The sequence below is a fragment of the Bufo gargarizans genome, chromosome 1 (assembly GCF_014858855.1).
Source record: "Bufo gargarizans isolate SCDJY-AF-19 chromosome 1, ASM1485885v1, whole genome shotgun sequence".
Taxonomy (NCBI): Eukaryota; Metazoa; Chordata; class Amphibia; order Anura; family Bufonidae; genus Bufo; species Bufo gargarizans.
Genome location: NC_058080.1, coordinates 132,311,520 through 132,328,735, shown reverse-complemented (window position 1 = coordinate 132,328,735; position 17,216 = coordinate 132,311,520). Strand labels below are relative to the sequence as shown.

The 17,216-nt window shown below is 43.8% G+C and overlaps 1 protein-coding gene across 1 annotated transcript in view; it reads right to left on the bottom strand.

The window, feature by feature from the left end:
* Positions 1-17,216, bottom strand: part of SLC30A9 (solute carrier family 30 member 9) — a 112,550-nt gene that overhangs the window by 50,410 nt on the left and 44,924 nt on the right. The window contains exons 8-13 of the mRNA XM_044298669.1: positions 11,080-11,147; positions 10,798-10,900; positions 6,880-6,935; positions 3,733-3,868; positions 3,610-3,649; positions 1,211-1,282 (exon numbers count right to left, since the gene is read on the bottom strand). Coding sequence (XP_044154604.1) covers positions 1,211-1,282; positions 3,610-3,649; positions 3,733-3,868; positions 6,880-6,935; positions 10,798-10,900; positions 11,080-11,147 — 475 coding nt within the window. The remainder of the gene's footprint in view (positions 1-1,210; positions 1,283-3,609; positions 3,650-3,732; positions 3,869-6,879; positions 6,936-10,797; positions 10,901-11,079; positions 11,148-17,216) is intronic.

Here is a 17,216-nt window from a genome sequence, read left to right as displayed (position 1 = left end):
TGCGCCGATTGAAGACAGGTACGGCCGCAGCGCAGGCGCCAGATTTTGAATGCAAACAGGCAGGGCCAGCAGAGAACGATTCCGTTCCCTGGCCCTGTCAATCACAATACGGGTGACAGATCGGAGGATGCGGTACTTGCTGGTAGCAAGGTAATTTGCATATTTTAAAAGCAAGTTTTAAACAAAATCTACAGGACCAAAATCATTAATTATTTAGGCATAAATCGCAGTGTAGGGATTATAAGTAAGCCCAAAAAAAAAAAAGGTTTAGTGGGGTGACAGAAGCCCTTTAACTGTTTTTTTTTTTATGTAAAATTGGGAAAGGAGTGATTTTGAATTTTCAATGTTTTTTTTTAAATATTTTTGAAACCTTTTTTTTTTTACAAAGTGATTTTTAGTCCCCTTAGGAGACTTGTACATGTGATCTTCTGATCATTTGTATAGACTGCAACAGAATACTACCACAGTCTATGGGATTTTTACACAGACTGGCTCTCAGGCCGTGCCACTGACATGACTGTGAGCATTTACAAGGCCACAGGCTGCCCTAGCAATCAGAGCCTTATGATTTTGATACGGAGTCTTTGATTGGAGGATATATCTTTGTCTAACCCCACAGATGCTGCGGTCGTTATTGACAGCAGCATCGGAGAGGTTAAATGACTGGCATTGGAGTCATCTGCGATCTTGGTCACTGCTGGTAGGTGTCTGCTTTATCATACAGCTGGCAAGGGCTTCGTAGCACCCTCCATACAACCGCTTAATGCATACGACATACAGGTACGTCATATAGCGCTAAGGGGCTATTCTAGACGTATCATACATCCATATCACTGGTGAGTGTCATGGCCCAGCCGTGGGTTCAACAGATCTGAACTGACCGTATCATAGGAATCAGCTGAGCCAACATAATTTTTTGGAAGTGTAACCTGAGTTTAACTAACAACAGTAGAAACATATACTAACTCCAACCATACCCATACGTGCCAATTTAGTTAGTATATTACCCATTCTCAATGGTGTGTACCTCCCCGTATCGTAGTAGTCTAACCATATGTCAGATGCGCCGAGTGCCAAACGTCACACAAATGTTAGCAATTTTACATTTTCATATTCCATATTTAATACATTTCCTTTTCTGAGCTGAATGTGGCTCACAAGATACAGAAACGTTCAGGGTAAGTATACGTCAGTGCCAAGTCTAACATACCATACTGATAAAAGGACAATCCCTTTATTCTCGAGCTTTTCCTAAGCTCATTAATAGCAACCAGGAGTGTAGCTGAAATACAGAAAACATTAGAGCAGAGCGCTCGTTAAGACATCCAAAGCAATACATTTAGGCTGAGACTACACGGGCTGGTACTGATTGGACCTGTGGATTTTATAAATCACACCCACACAGAAAGTAACTTACGGTGTGAATTTTGGAAAGCATGTCAATTTCACATACTGTTTGTGCATTAGTTGCAGATTTTCCCAATTGACTTCAATGGGGAAGTCAAAATCCACAATAAAATCTGCAGGCCATGTGCTGCTGCTGAGGATTAGGCTACTTTCACACTATCGTTTTTCTTTTCCGGCACTGAGTTCCGTCCTAGGGGCTCTATACTGGAAAATAACTGATCAGTTTTATCCCCATGCATTCTGAATGGAGAGCAATCCGTTCAGGATGCATCAGGATGTCTTCAGTTCAGTCTTTTTGACTGATCAAGAAAAAGATAAAACGGCAAAAGGCTACGGTTTAATCTCTGGCGAAAGAAAAACTTGCCTGAATGCATTTTTTTCCATAGGAATGTATTAGTGCCGGATCAGGCATTCAAAATACCGGAATGCCGAATCCGTCCTTCCAGTCTGCGTATGCGCAGACCAAAAAAAAGGTGAAAAAAAATAAATGCCGGATCAGTTTTTCCCGATGACGCCGGAAACACGGATTTGGCATATCAATTTATTTTTCTGACTGATCAGGCATTTTTAAGACTGATCAGGATCCTGATCAGTCTTAGGCCGTATGCACACGCTCGTGGTGTGTTTTTTCATTCCGCAAAACACGGATGGTGTCCATGCACGTTCCGCAATTTGCGGAACGGCACGGACAGCCTTCAATAAAATGCCTATTCTTGTCCGCAAAGCGCGGACAAGAATAGGACGTCATATTTTTTTAGTGGGGCCACGGAACGAAGCAACGGATGAGGACAGCACACGGAGTGCTGTCCGCATCTTTTGCGGCCCCACTGAAGTGAATAGGTCCGCATCCGAGCCGCCAAAACGGCGGTTTGGATGCGGACCCAAACAACGGCCGTGACGGAACTGCTTGCCGGATCACTCTGCCGCAAGTGTGAAAGTAGCCTAGCCCGCAGATTGGTAGTAATACCCACAAATGCGGATGTGTATGAGTTTTTTTCAGCTTCTTAGGAAATTCGCAGAGCCAAATCTGCACCGAATCCATGCAGTTTGTCGCGCGACAATTTTTATAATGGCAGTCTATGGTGTCGCACTGCAACATGCGACATGTTGCGACTGCGATGCGGCAGTCGCAGAAAAATCTATCTTGAATGGATTTTCTGCGACTGTCGCGTCGCAGTATGTCGCATGTCGCAGTGCGACACCATAGACTGCCATTATAAAAATTGTTGCGCGACATTGGTGCAACAAAATGACACGCGACAAATGTCGTCGTGTAGACCTAGCCTTATGGCTCATTCGCACGTCATTGATTGCCATCAGTGATTTTGAGCCAAAACCAGGTGCGGCTCTAAACACAGAACAGGTGCAGATCTTTCCCTTGTACCCTATGTCTGTGGAGGCTCCAATCGTGGTTTTGGCTGACAATCACTGACCAAAACACTGACGCGTGAATTACTGTGGAAATTATCCGCAACAAATTTGACCTCCGTGAACTTACCCTTAGGCCCCATTCACACATCCGTAGCGTGACCGCACATCGCCGGCACTAATAGAATATGCCTATTCTTGTCCGCAATTGCGGACAAGAATAGGACATGTTCTATTTTTTTTCGGGAACGGAAATGCAGACCTGGAAGTGCGGGTCTGCATTTCCGGAGCCAGGCCGCACATCATGCGGCCCCATAGAAATGAATGGGTGTGCAATTCATTTGCGGAACGAAATTGCGGACGTGTGAATGGGGCCTTAGGGTGCTGCCAAACGTTTAGGTTTTTTGATGCAATTTCCAAAATTAGGAGTGGATCATAGAAAGGGTAGAAAGTATTAATGGGCTTGTGCACTTTGGGGGAGGGGATTTTGGCAAACACTCTTCTTGGGAAAACCTGCTACTTACCCGTTTCCCGACACTGGCTCCCAGGTCCTTCTCTCCGCCAGCCCCGGCTGCTCTGTTGCACTCCCAGGATGTCAACTTCTATTTTGATGTAGCTGCAGCCAATCGCTGGCCCCGGGAACCGGATAGGGAAGGAGCGGAAAGCCAGTGCTGGGAAACAAGGTCTGTCTGGGGGGGAGGGGGATATCAATAGTAATGATATTTCTATGGTAAAACTGCTTATTACACTTGTTATTTCTCCTAATTGCACCCGTAATGACAACGGATTCAAGCTAAAGAAAGTAGAACACAATGCGTAGATAATATTACTTACCTCCTTCGGAAACTAATGATCCCGCCAGAATACAATACGCCTGCAAGGAGTAACACAATTCTTTCACTTTCTCACATTGGAGGCTGCATATCAGCGTGCAGTAAGGAGAAACATAGGGCTTACCCAAAGCAGAGACTCTATAGGTTGTGGATGCAGTAACCCCATGATGCCATGGTACCAGGACAGTCCAGAACCCATCATAAAAATGCCAACGCCGCTGATCAATGAAGCAATATAGCGCATATTGGTAAAGCCATACCTGTGTGATGTAAAACAAACAGTTCATATTATCCATTTGCAATACATTCCTAACATTCCTAATACAAACCATACAGTGCCGCCATCTCATGTTAATAAGATCTAGGGTTCCCTGTAATATCCATACAGTACAGAGTCTAAAGGCAGATTCTATTAGTGGATTTTGTTCCATCACTTAAAATACTGTAACCTGCGACCCGTACATAACGACTGTAACATATTCCAAGCCTCTGTTTAAAGGGGTCCTGCGAGAATGATTTAAAATAGTCACCAGCAACCTGTCCTAAAATGCGAACAGAACTGGTTGCCTCCACTTGCAGAGCTGTCTAGGGGGTGAGGGGCCTCACTACACACTGTGCTCTGGCACTTGCATATACTACATATTGGTGAGCGTTCCTGTCAGGCTGCTCAGCCATGATGGCATATCGTAGGCAGGATCAGACCATTTATTGTAGAGCAGTGTAGTTAGGCTCCCTCACCCTCCTAAGAAGCTCTGCATGTGGAGCCAAACCGTTCAACGCATTCTAGGATATTTTAAATCATTCAAGGAGAACCCCTTTAAGGAATCAGATGGGCAACTACTTCACATGCTGAAAATTTTGCTGAAGAAATATTTCTGCGACTGAATCCGTTCTATTCATCTGAATGGGGTGGTTTTGGCTGGAAGCACTTGGATTTCTGCGAGCTCGTTTCAAGTGAACGGGACTGATAGTCACAGAAATGTTTCTGCAACAAAATCTGCCACTTGTGAAGGTCCCCTTAAAAAACTGCATAGGTAAAATGCCTCAAAAGGGTTTAACTAGTACATTACTTTGACAGCTCCCAGAGTAGACGGAATATGGAGCCTGGCATCCAGTTGAAATGAACATAATATGTACATGTTTAAGGGTTTTTTTTATGTTAACTGTACTCAAAATATATTTTCTGTGTATTAACTCGTTTTAAAACCTTTTCCCCCCCCATCAAGGGACTTTTATTGCACATTTACGTTATTTCTGTACAAATAACATTACGGCATACTTCTCCATGCCAGGATATAGTGCCTGTGCACACAGATAGGCACAGGCGCCAACTACGACATAATACAAGCGTGCCCGATAAGCGTACACATGACACACACCTTGGCTGTCTCTATAATGCTATCCCTGGCGACTGTGTCGCTGGGCCCGCTCCGGCGGACTCAGGCTATTCATACGAATAAGCATTCATTCCAATGGGCTCATGTATACTACCTACCTCCCCCTGGTAGTAGCCACAACTTCCCCTGGCAAAATCAAGGGATATCTGTGACCAGACCACCAATGCAAATAATAGGGAGGCCTGGCGTATGTCACAGTAGAATTTTGCAGCGCTGTGTAATAACTGTTACAGAATAACGTGTGGAATTACAGTAAGTAGCGCAAAAGTACACAAATTAAGACCAGGGCAGAAGCTTTTAATAGAGTATTATGACTGCATGGCCTTTTCAGTGTTTCAAAAAAAAAGTAATTTCATTCTGTAGACTTTTTTCTAATCCTCTCCCTGCATAGGCTATTTAGATCTAATCTTATTACTTTAATGTTATGCACCGCAGCTGCTGATGAAATTGATTTAATCCCTTTTTTTAATGCATTCAGATGTTTAATGAACAGGGCAGTGTTTAAACATTCGCTGTAACACCGGCCTGAATTTAATTTCTCCCGTCGTTGTGACCAATTTCAGATATGTTTTGATACATGAAATACATTTTCGGATTTAGAATTTTACAGCATTTAGAAGTCCGGAAAGCTGGTTAATTATTATCAGGGAACAGGCCGATTGTGCCTCCGATGAAAAGGGGCTTTGTAGGAGGGCGGCTGCTTCACAGGTGTATGGTACTCTGCAAGCACTGCACCCCCAGCTCACACTCTAAGGCCTCATGCACACGACCGTTCTTGTGTTCCGTGTCCGTTGTTCCGTTTACCGTGATTTTCTGCGGACCCATTGACTTTCAATGGGTCTGTTGAAAACTCAGATAATGCACCGTTTGTCATCCGCGTCCGTGATCCGTGTTTCAGTCTGTCAAAAAAATAGGACCTGTCCTATTTTTTTCACGGACAACGGTTCGTGGACCCATTCAAGTCAATGGGTCCGTGAAAAACCACGGAGGCACACAAGATTGTCATCCGCGTCCGTGATCCGTTTTTTTCCTATCATTTGCAAGGTAAATTTGACTTAGAATTTTTTTTACTTTCCTTTATGTCTGGTGATCCTCCAAAAATAAAGGAACACACGCGGAAACAAAAACGGACACGGAACAACGGAACCCCTTTTTGCGGACCGCAAAAAAAATACTGTTGTGTGCATGAGGCCTAAGGCAAACAAATGGGAAGGGGGGGGGGGGGGAGTTGGATATTGAAATATTTCAGAAAAAACATGGACAACTATATGCAGGCAGCTGCTCGGTAAAACGAAAAATGGTTCTGGGGGAAACTGACAACTATATTATGAGCATGAGGACCTCTGTGCCGTCCTGTACGTGTATGGGGACGTTGGAAGATCTAACTATTGGCTGAAAGATCACTTGGCCAACAATTATTACAATTTAAGACATTTTATTTTATACTATTTAAACTTTTAAGTATTTTCAGATTAAAAGAATTCTAAAAGATTAGAAAAACATGGCTGCATTCCTCCAAAAAGTGCCACGACTGTCCAAAGGTTGTGTGTAGCAATGCCCCTCAGACCTACTCTCTTCAATGGAGCAGAGCTGCAATACCAGACAGAACCGATGGACAGGTATGGCGCTGTTTCCACAAGAAGGCAGCTATAGGTGTCTCATCCTGGACAACCAATGCATCTCCGACTGAAGAGACCTGGCCTGTGTAGCTCTGCTGTGGTCCATGATACGACATATTCAGCACAGAACGGTTATGAATGCCACAATGCAGATGTGAACAGATCACATGTGAAATAACGAGATCCCAGAAAGTATTAAGTAAACTATCTCGGGATCTTTTCATTGGCTAATTACTTATAAATAACCGCTCTTACGGGTGTCCAGGATCCGGCGTCCGTGCAGACTGTGCAATCCCTAAAGCCAACAGAGCCTGAAATATACAAGCAGGACATTATCAGCTCACATCGCAATCATTCACCTAAAGGGAAGATTGAATAAGGACCATCACCTCCCCTGGCGTGTCAGCTTAGGGGCTCATGCACACAACTGTAGCCTATTTTGCGGTCCGCAAATTGTGGATGTGCAAAACATTTTGCGGAACAGAACGTCCAGGCCATAATAGAACAGTCCTATCCTTATCCGTAATGCGGACAAGAATAGGACATGTGCTATATTTTTGTGGATGCCACAGAACAGAAGTACGGTACATATCCGCATCCGACCCACAAAAAATACAAAGGCCTTTTCTTACAGGCCTTTGTATTCTGTTTCCTGAACGTGATTATGGGGCGGCCATCTTGCCTGAGGCGTTCTTAACAGCATTTACACAGCATTAAAAAGACATGCTTTATGGCAGCCCCATGGGCCATAGACACATTGGTAAGTAGGGACCTCAGTGACTTCTATAGGAGAGGTTTCTAGGCATGCTGTGTGATCTGTGCAGAGGACATTGTACAAGGACAGAATAGATAATCTCTGACAATCACCTATTGTGAATGGTGGATCATGTCTTATCTATACACAGAGGTGATATCGTTACAGGCAGGATTAGAATGACAGATAAGCAGGTAACTGCAGTAAAGTGATCTGCACAGACCAAGAAGTGGTGCTTATTAGGCTTAGTGGCCAGTGAGAAAAAGGCAGAATTTTATGTTTTTTGTATAAATATAGATATTGACATGGAAAATTAAAAATAACATAAAAAATTATTTAAAAATATGTTAAACAATGGGTTATTTTCTGATGACACATTCCCTTTAAGTAAAATCTTTAATAAATATTGTCCTTTGTGGGGGGAGAGTTATCAAAGACCTTTGTTTTATATTTGTCTTCGAAATCTGCAGTGTTGCCGGAGGATGTGGCTAATTTATAGCGAGGTGCAGGTCTGATCATATATTAGGCGCATCCTCTGGAAGTCTGTGCCGTAAATATTTGTCATTTGAGCCTGAAAACAGGAGCAAATAAAGATAAATGTGGCCAAAAAAGAGGCACAGGGAGATGATAAATCTCCAGCTATGTCCTCTTAGAAATGTATAGATACATTGACAACTGGGTGTTACCAGTGAGGACGGTGTCTTTGTAGCATGCAAGTACACACCACTTTGACCAGAGGAATGCCAACACCCAGCTGTATTCATACATTTCCAGTAGGTATAACAGAGGGTTGGCACAGTGCAAAAAAGAAAAGATGCTCCAGAATAGTTATTTCATGGAGAATCAAAATTATCAGCTAATAAAAGAATATTTCAGCATTATAACTGTACAGGAGACAACTAGTCTACATGAGAAGTTACCTGTCCAGTGTTGTAAACTGTCCAAATGAAGACAATATTGAGGACGCAGCAAAGTGAATAATCATATGACTGATGAGTCCTGCAGCATTGTCTGTACGGCAGTAACCCTGACATCCATTCCCTGACCCTAAGGCCTCTTTCACACGAGCACGACGGATTAGCTCCGGATGCGTTCAGTGAAACTCGCACCATTTTGCAAGCAAGTTCAGTCAGTTCTGTCTGCGATTGCGTTCAGTTTTTTCCTTGCGGGTGCAATGCTCTTTGATGCGTTTTTCACGCGTGTGAAAAAAAACTGAAGAAGGTTTACAAACAACTCTTAGCAACCATCAGTGATAAACGCATTACATTCGCACTTTCTTGCAAATGCAATGCCTTTTTTTACGCAGCCCCATTCACTTCTATGGGGCCAGGGCTGCGTGAAAAACGCTGAATATAGAACATGCAACGATTTTCATGCAACGCACAAGTGATGTGTGAAAAACGAGGCTCATGTACACAGACCTACTGAAATGAATGGGCCAGGATTCAGTGCGGGTGCTGTGCGTTCACGTCATGCATTGCACCCGCACGGAAAACTCGCCAGTGTGAAAGGGGCCTAAAACTAGCCACCAGGAACATGTGAACCCCTTTGCAATTGCGGACAAGAAAAGGCATTTTCTATGAGAGTGCCGGCGATGTGCGGTCTGCAAAATGCAGAAGGCACATTGCCGGTGTCCATGTTTTGCGGATCCGCAAAACACATACGGACGTATGAATTGACACATACAGTTCTCTAACGCATAGGCCGGGAAAAGCTCTCAATGTATATAAGTGAGATGTATCCCATGGCCCCCTATTCACCTTTGGAGGTCCAAAGAGTGTCCAGTCAATCTGTCTGGTCAGTATGCATGGACACCATTTTTTCAAATGTATAGGAGAGCGCAGAGGGTCACCACAAAAAGATACAATGAGACCCTATGGGTTACTGTATAGGATCCATCAAAGCCCTCTGTTGGATGTATACACCATGAGCATATACCTCAGGTGGAAGATACAAGATGGTGGAAGTCCGCTCCTTTCTGCTGGCCAACATTTTGGAGAAGCGTATGCAACCTATTACTGATTAGGACTCTTTGTATGCGATGATAATCATTTAACCCCTCCATACCACCCGGTATAAACACTTGCTTCCTTATGTATCACACTCTGGGCACACTCTATGCAGTCTGTACTATGAAACATGCAATGCTGCTACTAGATGAATAAAGAGTAATAACATGACATTAATACTAATGCTATTAGTGCAATAGAGCGGCGAGAGCAGCAGCAACCTAAACCAGAGACCTGCTCACCATTTGATGAAAAGCAGTGCCACCTAGTGCCAAGACAGAATAGTTACACTTATGGTAAATCCACTTCGGCAAGATCTCTGTTTGCTGTCATCGATTAGGAATCTTTAATGCTAACTATTAGTGGATAAATAACGTCTCCTGGTTGTGTAATGGAAGCCTTGTTAGATTTTGAATGTGTATGCCTGGCTATGACTTCTGTTAGTCGACAGCCCTCTCTCCTGACACCATATACATACACATTCAGCTCAGCCAAACGTGTGTATTCTATGGGGAGAGCGGAGAAAGCTGCTAGTCGGACACTTCTGGTGGTGGCTTACCTCCCAGGAGAACAAAACAATTGGGTGAAAATATATTTATCCAACCCTCCGTTCTTGGCAGTATCTCCAACAATATACTAAAAAGTGTATGGGGGCCTTAAAGGGGTTGTCTCATGTGGACAAGGTTAATACATGGCACTTAAAGGGTTTCTGTCACCAGAATTACCCCATTTAGACTGGATGACATTAGCGATGGGGCATCAATAAGCATAAGACTAGTACAGTTACCGTCTGTTGACATTAGCACATCGCTAATGTCAGCCAGGCTAATAGGGTTAATTCTGGTAACAGAAACCCTTTAACTAAAGGGGTTTTCCGAGACTTTAATACTGATGACCTATCCTCTGCATAGGTCATCAGTACATGATAGATAAGGGTCCAACACCTAGGACCCCCGCCGATGAGCTGTTCCAGTAGGCAGCGGCGCTCGCAGTGGCACCGCGGCTTTCTCTCAGCTTTTCCTTGGCCAGTGACGATCTGTTCGTTATGAAAAGCCATCCCATTAAAGAGGTTTTCCGAAGTTTTGCTACTTTAAGTAGGTAAACAATGAAGAGAAGGCTGCGCAGGCACAGTGCACGGCCTTCTCTTCAACCAGCTGATGGGCGGGGATGGCAGGTGTCGGACCCCTGATCTGATATTGATGACCTATCCTGAGAATGGGTCATCAATAAAAATATCACGGAAAATCTCTAATTATAAGCTCCTCAGTGACACACTTGCTGAGATCAGATACCCGTTGTATGCGGTGGCCTGGGTTACAGTCAGCTGTTCTGGTAACCCTCTAAGAATTCCCCCCCAATAACCTATAAGGATATGTCACTTAGCAGCATACATTGTCTTCTGCATCTTACCTGGTTGCAAGTGTCAGCTAAGGAGTGAATAGCTTCAGAAAACATACTGGCTGATCCAGTGTACACCCAGGCCAGCAGCTTAAAGAAGAAGTTTAGTCCATTTCTGCATATCAAGGAAATAAAAACAGGAATAAGTCGGGTCCTTGCATGAATAATGACTAGCAGAATAAATGTATAAGAATAAAACAAGTAGCAGCTTCTTCTTCTCTGGGACCATGTAGAGAATAATACAGCGACAATTACTACAGAAGATCTTTAGTATAGTATATAAAATATACCTACATGCAAATAGCTACCATCACAACTTTCCCAGGGCCCTTTAAGAACATGGATGCTGTACTTAACCGGGGCTGAAACCATAAAAAATACATCCCATATTCAGACCATGCATTGCAAGAAACCAAAGCTAAACTGAAATGTCACATCACATAGGTTCACCGGAATAGTTAATACGGGAAACATTTTGATTGGGGACTTGAACAAGATTTTCTAAGAGTTTTGCTCCTTTCAGACGAGTGAGGTCCAGGCATTGGACTTGCAGGGTGAGTATGCAGCAGCTCCCGTCCTGACCTCCCAACACTGCCAGGGTCGCATAGCATTATACTGATTTATGATGCTATGTAACGCTTGCAGTTCTGGAATGTTTTGTATAACACCGACAGCATTATGTCACTGCTATACAATACATTCCAGACATCTAAGGGTTACATGGCAGCATAAATCAATATAATGCTGGGAGGTCAGGACGGGTGCTGCCGCATACTCACCCTGCAAGTCCAATGAGTGGAACTCATCTAAAAGTATCCTTGTCTGTTTTCAGTGGGAGTCTTTGTCATAGAAATTGATCACCACCAGGTGCCATATTCAACACTTGTCAGGAAGGCAATGTGCACACAGAACAGGATGAGGACATGCCCTCAATTACTCCCATTCATAATACACACAAATAACCAGCTGACATACAGTACAGACCAAAAGTTTGGACACACCTTCTCATTCAGAGAGTTTTCTTTATTTTCATGACTATGAAAATTGTAGATTCACACTGAAGGCATCAAAACTATGAATTAACACATGTGGAATTATATACATAACATGACAAAATGTGTCATATTCTAGGTTCTTCAAAGTAGCCACCTTTTGCTTTGATTACTGCTTTGCACACTCTTGGCATTCTCTTGATGGGCTTCAAGAGGTAGTCACCTGAAATGGTCTTCCAACAGTCTTGAAGGAGTTCCCAGAGATGCTTGGCACTTGTTGGCCCTTTTGCCTTCACTCTGCGGTCCAGCTCACCCCAAACCATCTCGATTGGGTTCAGGTCCGGTGACTGTGGAGGCCAGGTCATATGGCGCAGCACCCCATCACTCTCCTTCATGCTCAAATAGCCCTTACACAGCCTGGAGGTGTGTTTGGGGTCATTGTCCTGTTGAAAAATAAATGATGGTCCAACTAAACGCAAACCGGATGGAATAGCATGCAGCTGCAAGATGCTGTGGTAGCCATGCTGGTTCAGTATGCCTTCAATTTTGAATAAATCCCCAACAGTGTCACCAGCAAATCACCCCCACACCATCACACCTCCTCCTCCATGCTTCACGGTGGGAACCAGGCATGTAGAGTCCATCCGTTCACCTTTTCTGCGTCGCACAAAGACACGGTGGTTGAAACCAAAGATCTCAAACTTGGACTCATCAGACCAAAGCACAGATTTCCACTGGTCTAATGTGTGGCATTGACCTGGTCTCTAATCTGAGCTGCTGTTAACCTGCGATTTCTGAGGCTGGTGATTTGGATGAAGTTATCCTCCGCAGCAGAGGTGACTTGGTCTTCCTTTCCTGGGGTCGGTCCGCATGTGAGCCAGTTTCTTTGTAGCGCTTGATGGTTTTTGTGACTGCACCTGGGGACACTTTCAAAGTTTTCCCAATTTTTCGGACTGACTGACCTTCATTTCTTAAAGTAACGATGGCCACTCGTTTTTCTTTACTTAGCTGCTTTTTTCTTGCCATAATACAAATTTTAACAGTCTATTCAGTAGGACTATCAGCTGTGTATCCACCTGACTTCTCCACAACGCAACTGATGGTCCCAACCCCATTTATAAGGCAAGAAATCCCACTTATTAAACCCGACAGGGCACACCTGTGAAGTGAAAACCATTTCAGGTGACTACCTCTTGAAGCTCATCAAGAGAATGCCAAGAGTGTGCAAAGCAGTAATCAAAGCAAAAGGTGGCTACTTTGAAGAACCTAGAATATTACATATTTTCAGTTGTTTCACACTTTTTTGTTATGTATATAATTCCACATGTGTTAATTCATAGTTTTGATGCCTTCAGTGTGAATCTACAATTTTCATAGTCATGAAAATAAAGAAAACTCTTTGAATGAGAAGGTGTGTCCAAACTTTTGGTCTGTACTGTATGTCCAAAGGCAACAATGTCACATACCAGATCTGGCTGCTCAGCTCCAAATGCACCTACCTACATACACACAGATCTAGTTTTCTGAACATTAGAACAGTGGAATCCGTACACTACTGACATGTCAATGGTGCACGGGGATATGGATTTAAAAGCGCTAAGACCCCTGAACCTCAGGTGCTCGCTCAGCATTTTCCAGAAGCCCCATTGAAATGAATGGGAAATGCACCGCTCCATTCACTTCTATGGAGCTGATGGAAATAGTCGAGCAGCTATTCTCTGGTGGTAGTGCATGCACAGTGCGCCCTCCTTTACTTTGAGGGCTCCGTTCTAAAGATAGGTTCTCGGTCCTACCTCTGGGGCAGTACCTATCAGAGACTGGGGAATAGCGATATGCCCCCAAAGTCTCAGATGAGACAATACCTTTAAAGGGGTTGTCTCATCACAGACAATGGGGGCATATCGCTAAGATATGCCCCCATTGTGTTAGAGGTGTGGGTCCCACGGCCGGAACCCGCACCTGTAATCGAGAACGGAGCCCCGAAAGCGTTGGAGGGCACACTGCGCATGCGCAGCCGCCCTCCATTAATTTTCTATGGGGCTGCCAAAAATAGCCAAGCATTGGCTCGGATATTTCCATCGTGCCCATAGAAGTGAATGGGAGCGGTGGCCAGTCATCTGTGGTGCGCTCCTGTTCACTTCAGTGGGGAGAGCACTTGGTGGTGGTGGCCAGACTGGAGTCCTCCAGCCACCACCTTGCGGGCCTCCGTTCCCGATATATTATTTTAACGGAAGCGGTTTTGCAGATCCCTGATGGATCCGCAAAAAACGCTAATGTGAAAGTAGCCTAAAAGGGGTTGTCTCATCACAGACAATGTGGGGCATATCGCTAGGATATGCTACCATTGTCTTATAGGTGCAGGGTCAACCGCTGGGACTCGCACCTATAAAGAAAATGAGGGCATATCCTAGCGATATGACCCACATTGTCTGTGATGAGACAACCCCTTTTAGGCTACTTTCACATTAGTGCTTTTTGCGGATCTGTCATGGATCTGCAAAAACGCTTCCGTTACAATAATACAACCGCAGGCATCCGTCATGAACAGATACGGTTGTATTATGTATTCTATAGCCATGATGAATCCGTCTCGAACACCATTGAAAGTCAATGGAGGACGGATCCGTTTTCTATTATGCTAGATTGTGTCCGAGAAAACGGATCCGTCCCCATTGACTTACATTGTGTGCCAGGACGGATTGCTCAGCACCACATCGCGGACAAAAAAAAACGCTACATGCAGCGTTATGTTGTCCGCCTCCAGAGCGGAATTGTAACTGAATAGAGGAAAACAGATGGATTCTGAGCGGATCCTTTTCCATTTAGAATGTATTAGGGCAAAACTGATCTGTTTTGGACGCTTGTGAGAGCCCTGGACGGATCTCAGAAACTGAAAGCCAAAATGCTAGTGTGAAAGTAGCCTAAGCCACAAAAACAGTATAATAAGTAAATTATATTGCAAAAATGAATTTTGAACCTTTTAGAATAGTTTAAAATAAACTTAAAGGGGTTCTCCAGGAATTAAGAAAATTAAAATACTTAAAGTTTACTTTATTATACGTATGTTCCCAAATACCTTTCATTAGTTAAAATGTCTCATTTTGTGTGGGGAGCAATCATTAGGAGAAATAAAATGGCCGAAGTAGACACAAAACCTGTCCTAATCTCACAGGTCAAGTTACTTCACAACACTGAGCTAAAGAGCTGCCTCATCCTCCTCTCTACTCTGCTCGTCAGGGATTATGGTCCTGAATACAACCGATAAGATCTTCAGCTGAACCTCTGTAGGAATGGAGACTTGACGTAGGTGGGGATGTGGCTGATGATCAGCAGCACTTGTATGCAGTCTCCATTACCACAGCCTGTCCCACCCCTATGTACTTAGTCTCCTCATGAACATTCCTACAGAGATTCAGCTAAAGGTCCTTTCAGCTGTATTCAGGATCATAATCCCTGACAAATATGAGAGGAGGATGAGGCAGCTTCTAAACTTGTCCTGCTGTGTGCTTAGGACAGGTTTTGTATGAACTAATAGGACGGCGGCCATTCTATTTCTCCTAATGATTGCTCCCCAGGCAAAATGAGCCATTATAACTAATGAAAGGTATTTGGGTATATATTTATAATAAGGTATTTTCATTTTCTTAATTCCCGGAGAACCCCTTTAAGAAAAAGGTTAGTTACCCTTTAGTTAGCCTGAGAAATGTAACACTAGTCGGGTCTCATTTAAAGGGAGTCACCAGGAAATTCACCATTAAACCATTCACAATGCCTTGTAGGACTAGCTCAGCACAATGTAATGATACCTTTCACTTAGCGATCTGTTGCTTCATTCTGGAAAAAAAGTACTTTTAATTGATACGTGAATGAGCAGTAAGGGTCCATTCACACGTCCGCAAGTGTTTTGCGGTCCGCAAATTGCGGATCCGCAAAGCACGGACACTGGCCATGTGTGTTCCGCATTTTGCGAACCGCACATGGCCGGCACTATAATGGAAATACCTTTTCTTGTTCGTGTCTGCGGACAAGAATTGGACATGTTCTATTTTTTTTGCAGGGCTGCGAAACGGAAGAGCGGATGCGAAAAGCACATGGTGTGCTGTTCGCATCTTTTGCGGCCCCATTAAAAATGAATAGGTCCGCACCCATTCCGCAAAATTGCAGAACGGATGCGGACGTGTGAATGGACCCTTAAGTCCACCAAGGGCATCACAAGACATTTGGCGCACCCTTGCTCCAGTGCCTGCTTTAACAGTGAATTTGATGGCGACAGAATTCCCAGAGAGAGCAGACTTGATTCCCTTAGCACTGCAAACAATAAATTAGTTTTACTTCTAGAAAATCAATAACTGTGATTTATGGCTTCATTATTACACAATATCTCAGGTCATTACCCTAAACTTCTATTACAAGAGAAATAGCGAGACATTAGACATTTCATTTGTGCCTCTAATAGCCTGCATTACCAATGATATCAGCTCTTTAAATGAAGTCTGGGGCTGATACACAGGTTAACGACAGGTTAATGCTGTATAAAACTTGTATCCTAAGAAAAGGGCACTGAGGATACAAATGGGCACAGATGTAGAACACCTTCTCAGTCTGGCACATCCACACACTGTGCCGCAACGAGTGCAATTATCACTAGTACGAAAAAGGGTCCGATGCTCAAAGGCCCAGCAGAGTCTTCTCAGCCATTCAGCAGCCCCAGGGCACATGTCCCATCATAAATGGCAAATACCACAGGATAGTCACTGGACTCCAGGGGTGCCACTATTCTCATGGACAGTAACACAGCTGATAGTCTGCCTGTGCGATCGGCTGTGTTTCGGACTGCTGGGCCACAGGATGAAAGCTCCTGCACTCTAGCGGTCGATGACAGGTAGGCTAGGGCTACACAACAACATTTTTCGCAGCAATGTCGCGAGACATTTTTTGTAATAATGTCAATGGTGTCACATTGCAAAATGCTGCAACTGCGGGCGACAGTCACACAAAAATCCATTGTATTTTTGTGTCACTGTCACATGTTGCAATCCGACACCATTGTCTAGCATTACGAAAAATGTTACCCTTTTTGTGTCGTGTAGCCGTTCCCTTAAGGGCAGTGAATAGAGGAACAGCTATGAAGCTATTGGACCCAGGGAGTCACGTGATTGCCAGGTATCTCAGGCAGAGGATGCTCCAGTGGGGGGGGGGGGCAGTGTCCCCCAGGGGGCTTTGACCTCTTGGGAGAGATATGTGCGAAAAAGGTGTGTAAAAATAAGTAAAACATAATAAAATAAAAACACCAAATGTCATTATCCACACTTGGGATATATATTATCTGTCAAAAATAAATGTAAAAAATAATTTTAAAAAAAGTATAATAAAATACAAAAAAAAAGGCCACGGCAACCAAAACCAATGTCATTATCACCTCAGTCACATGAAACTATA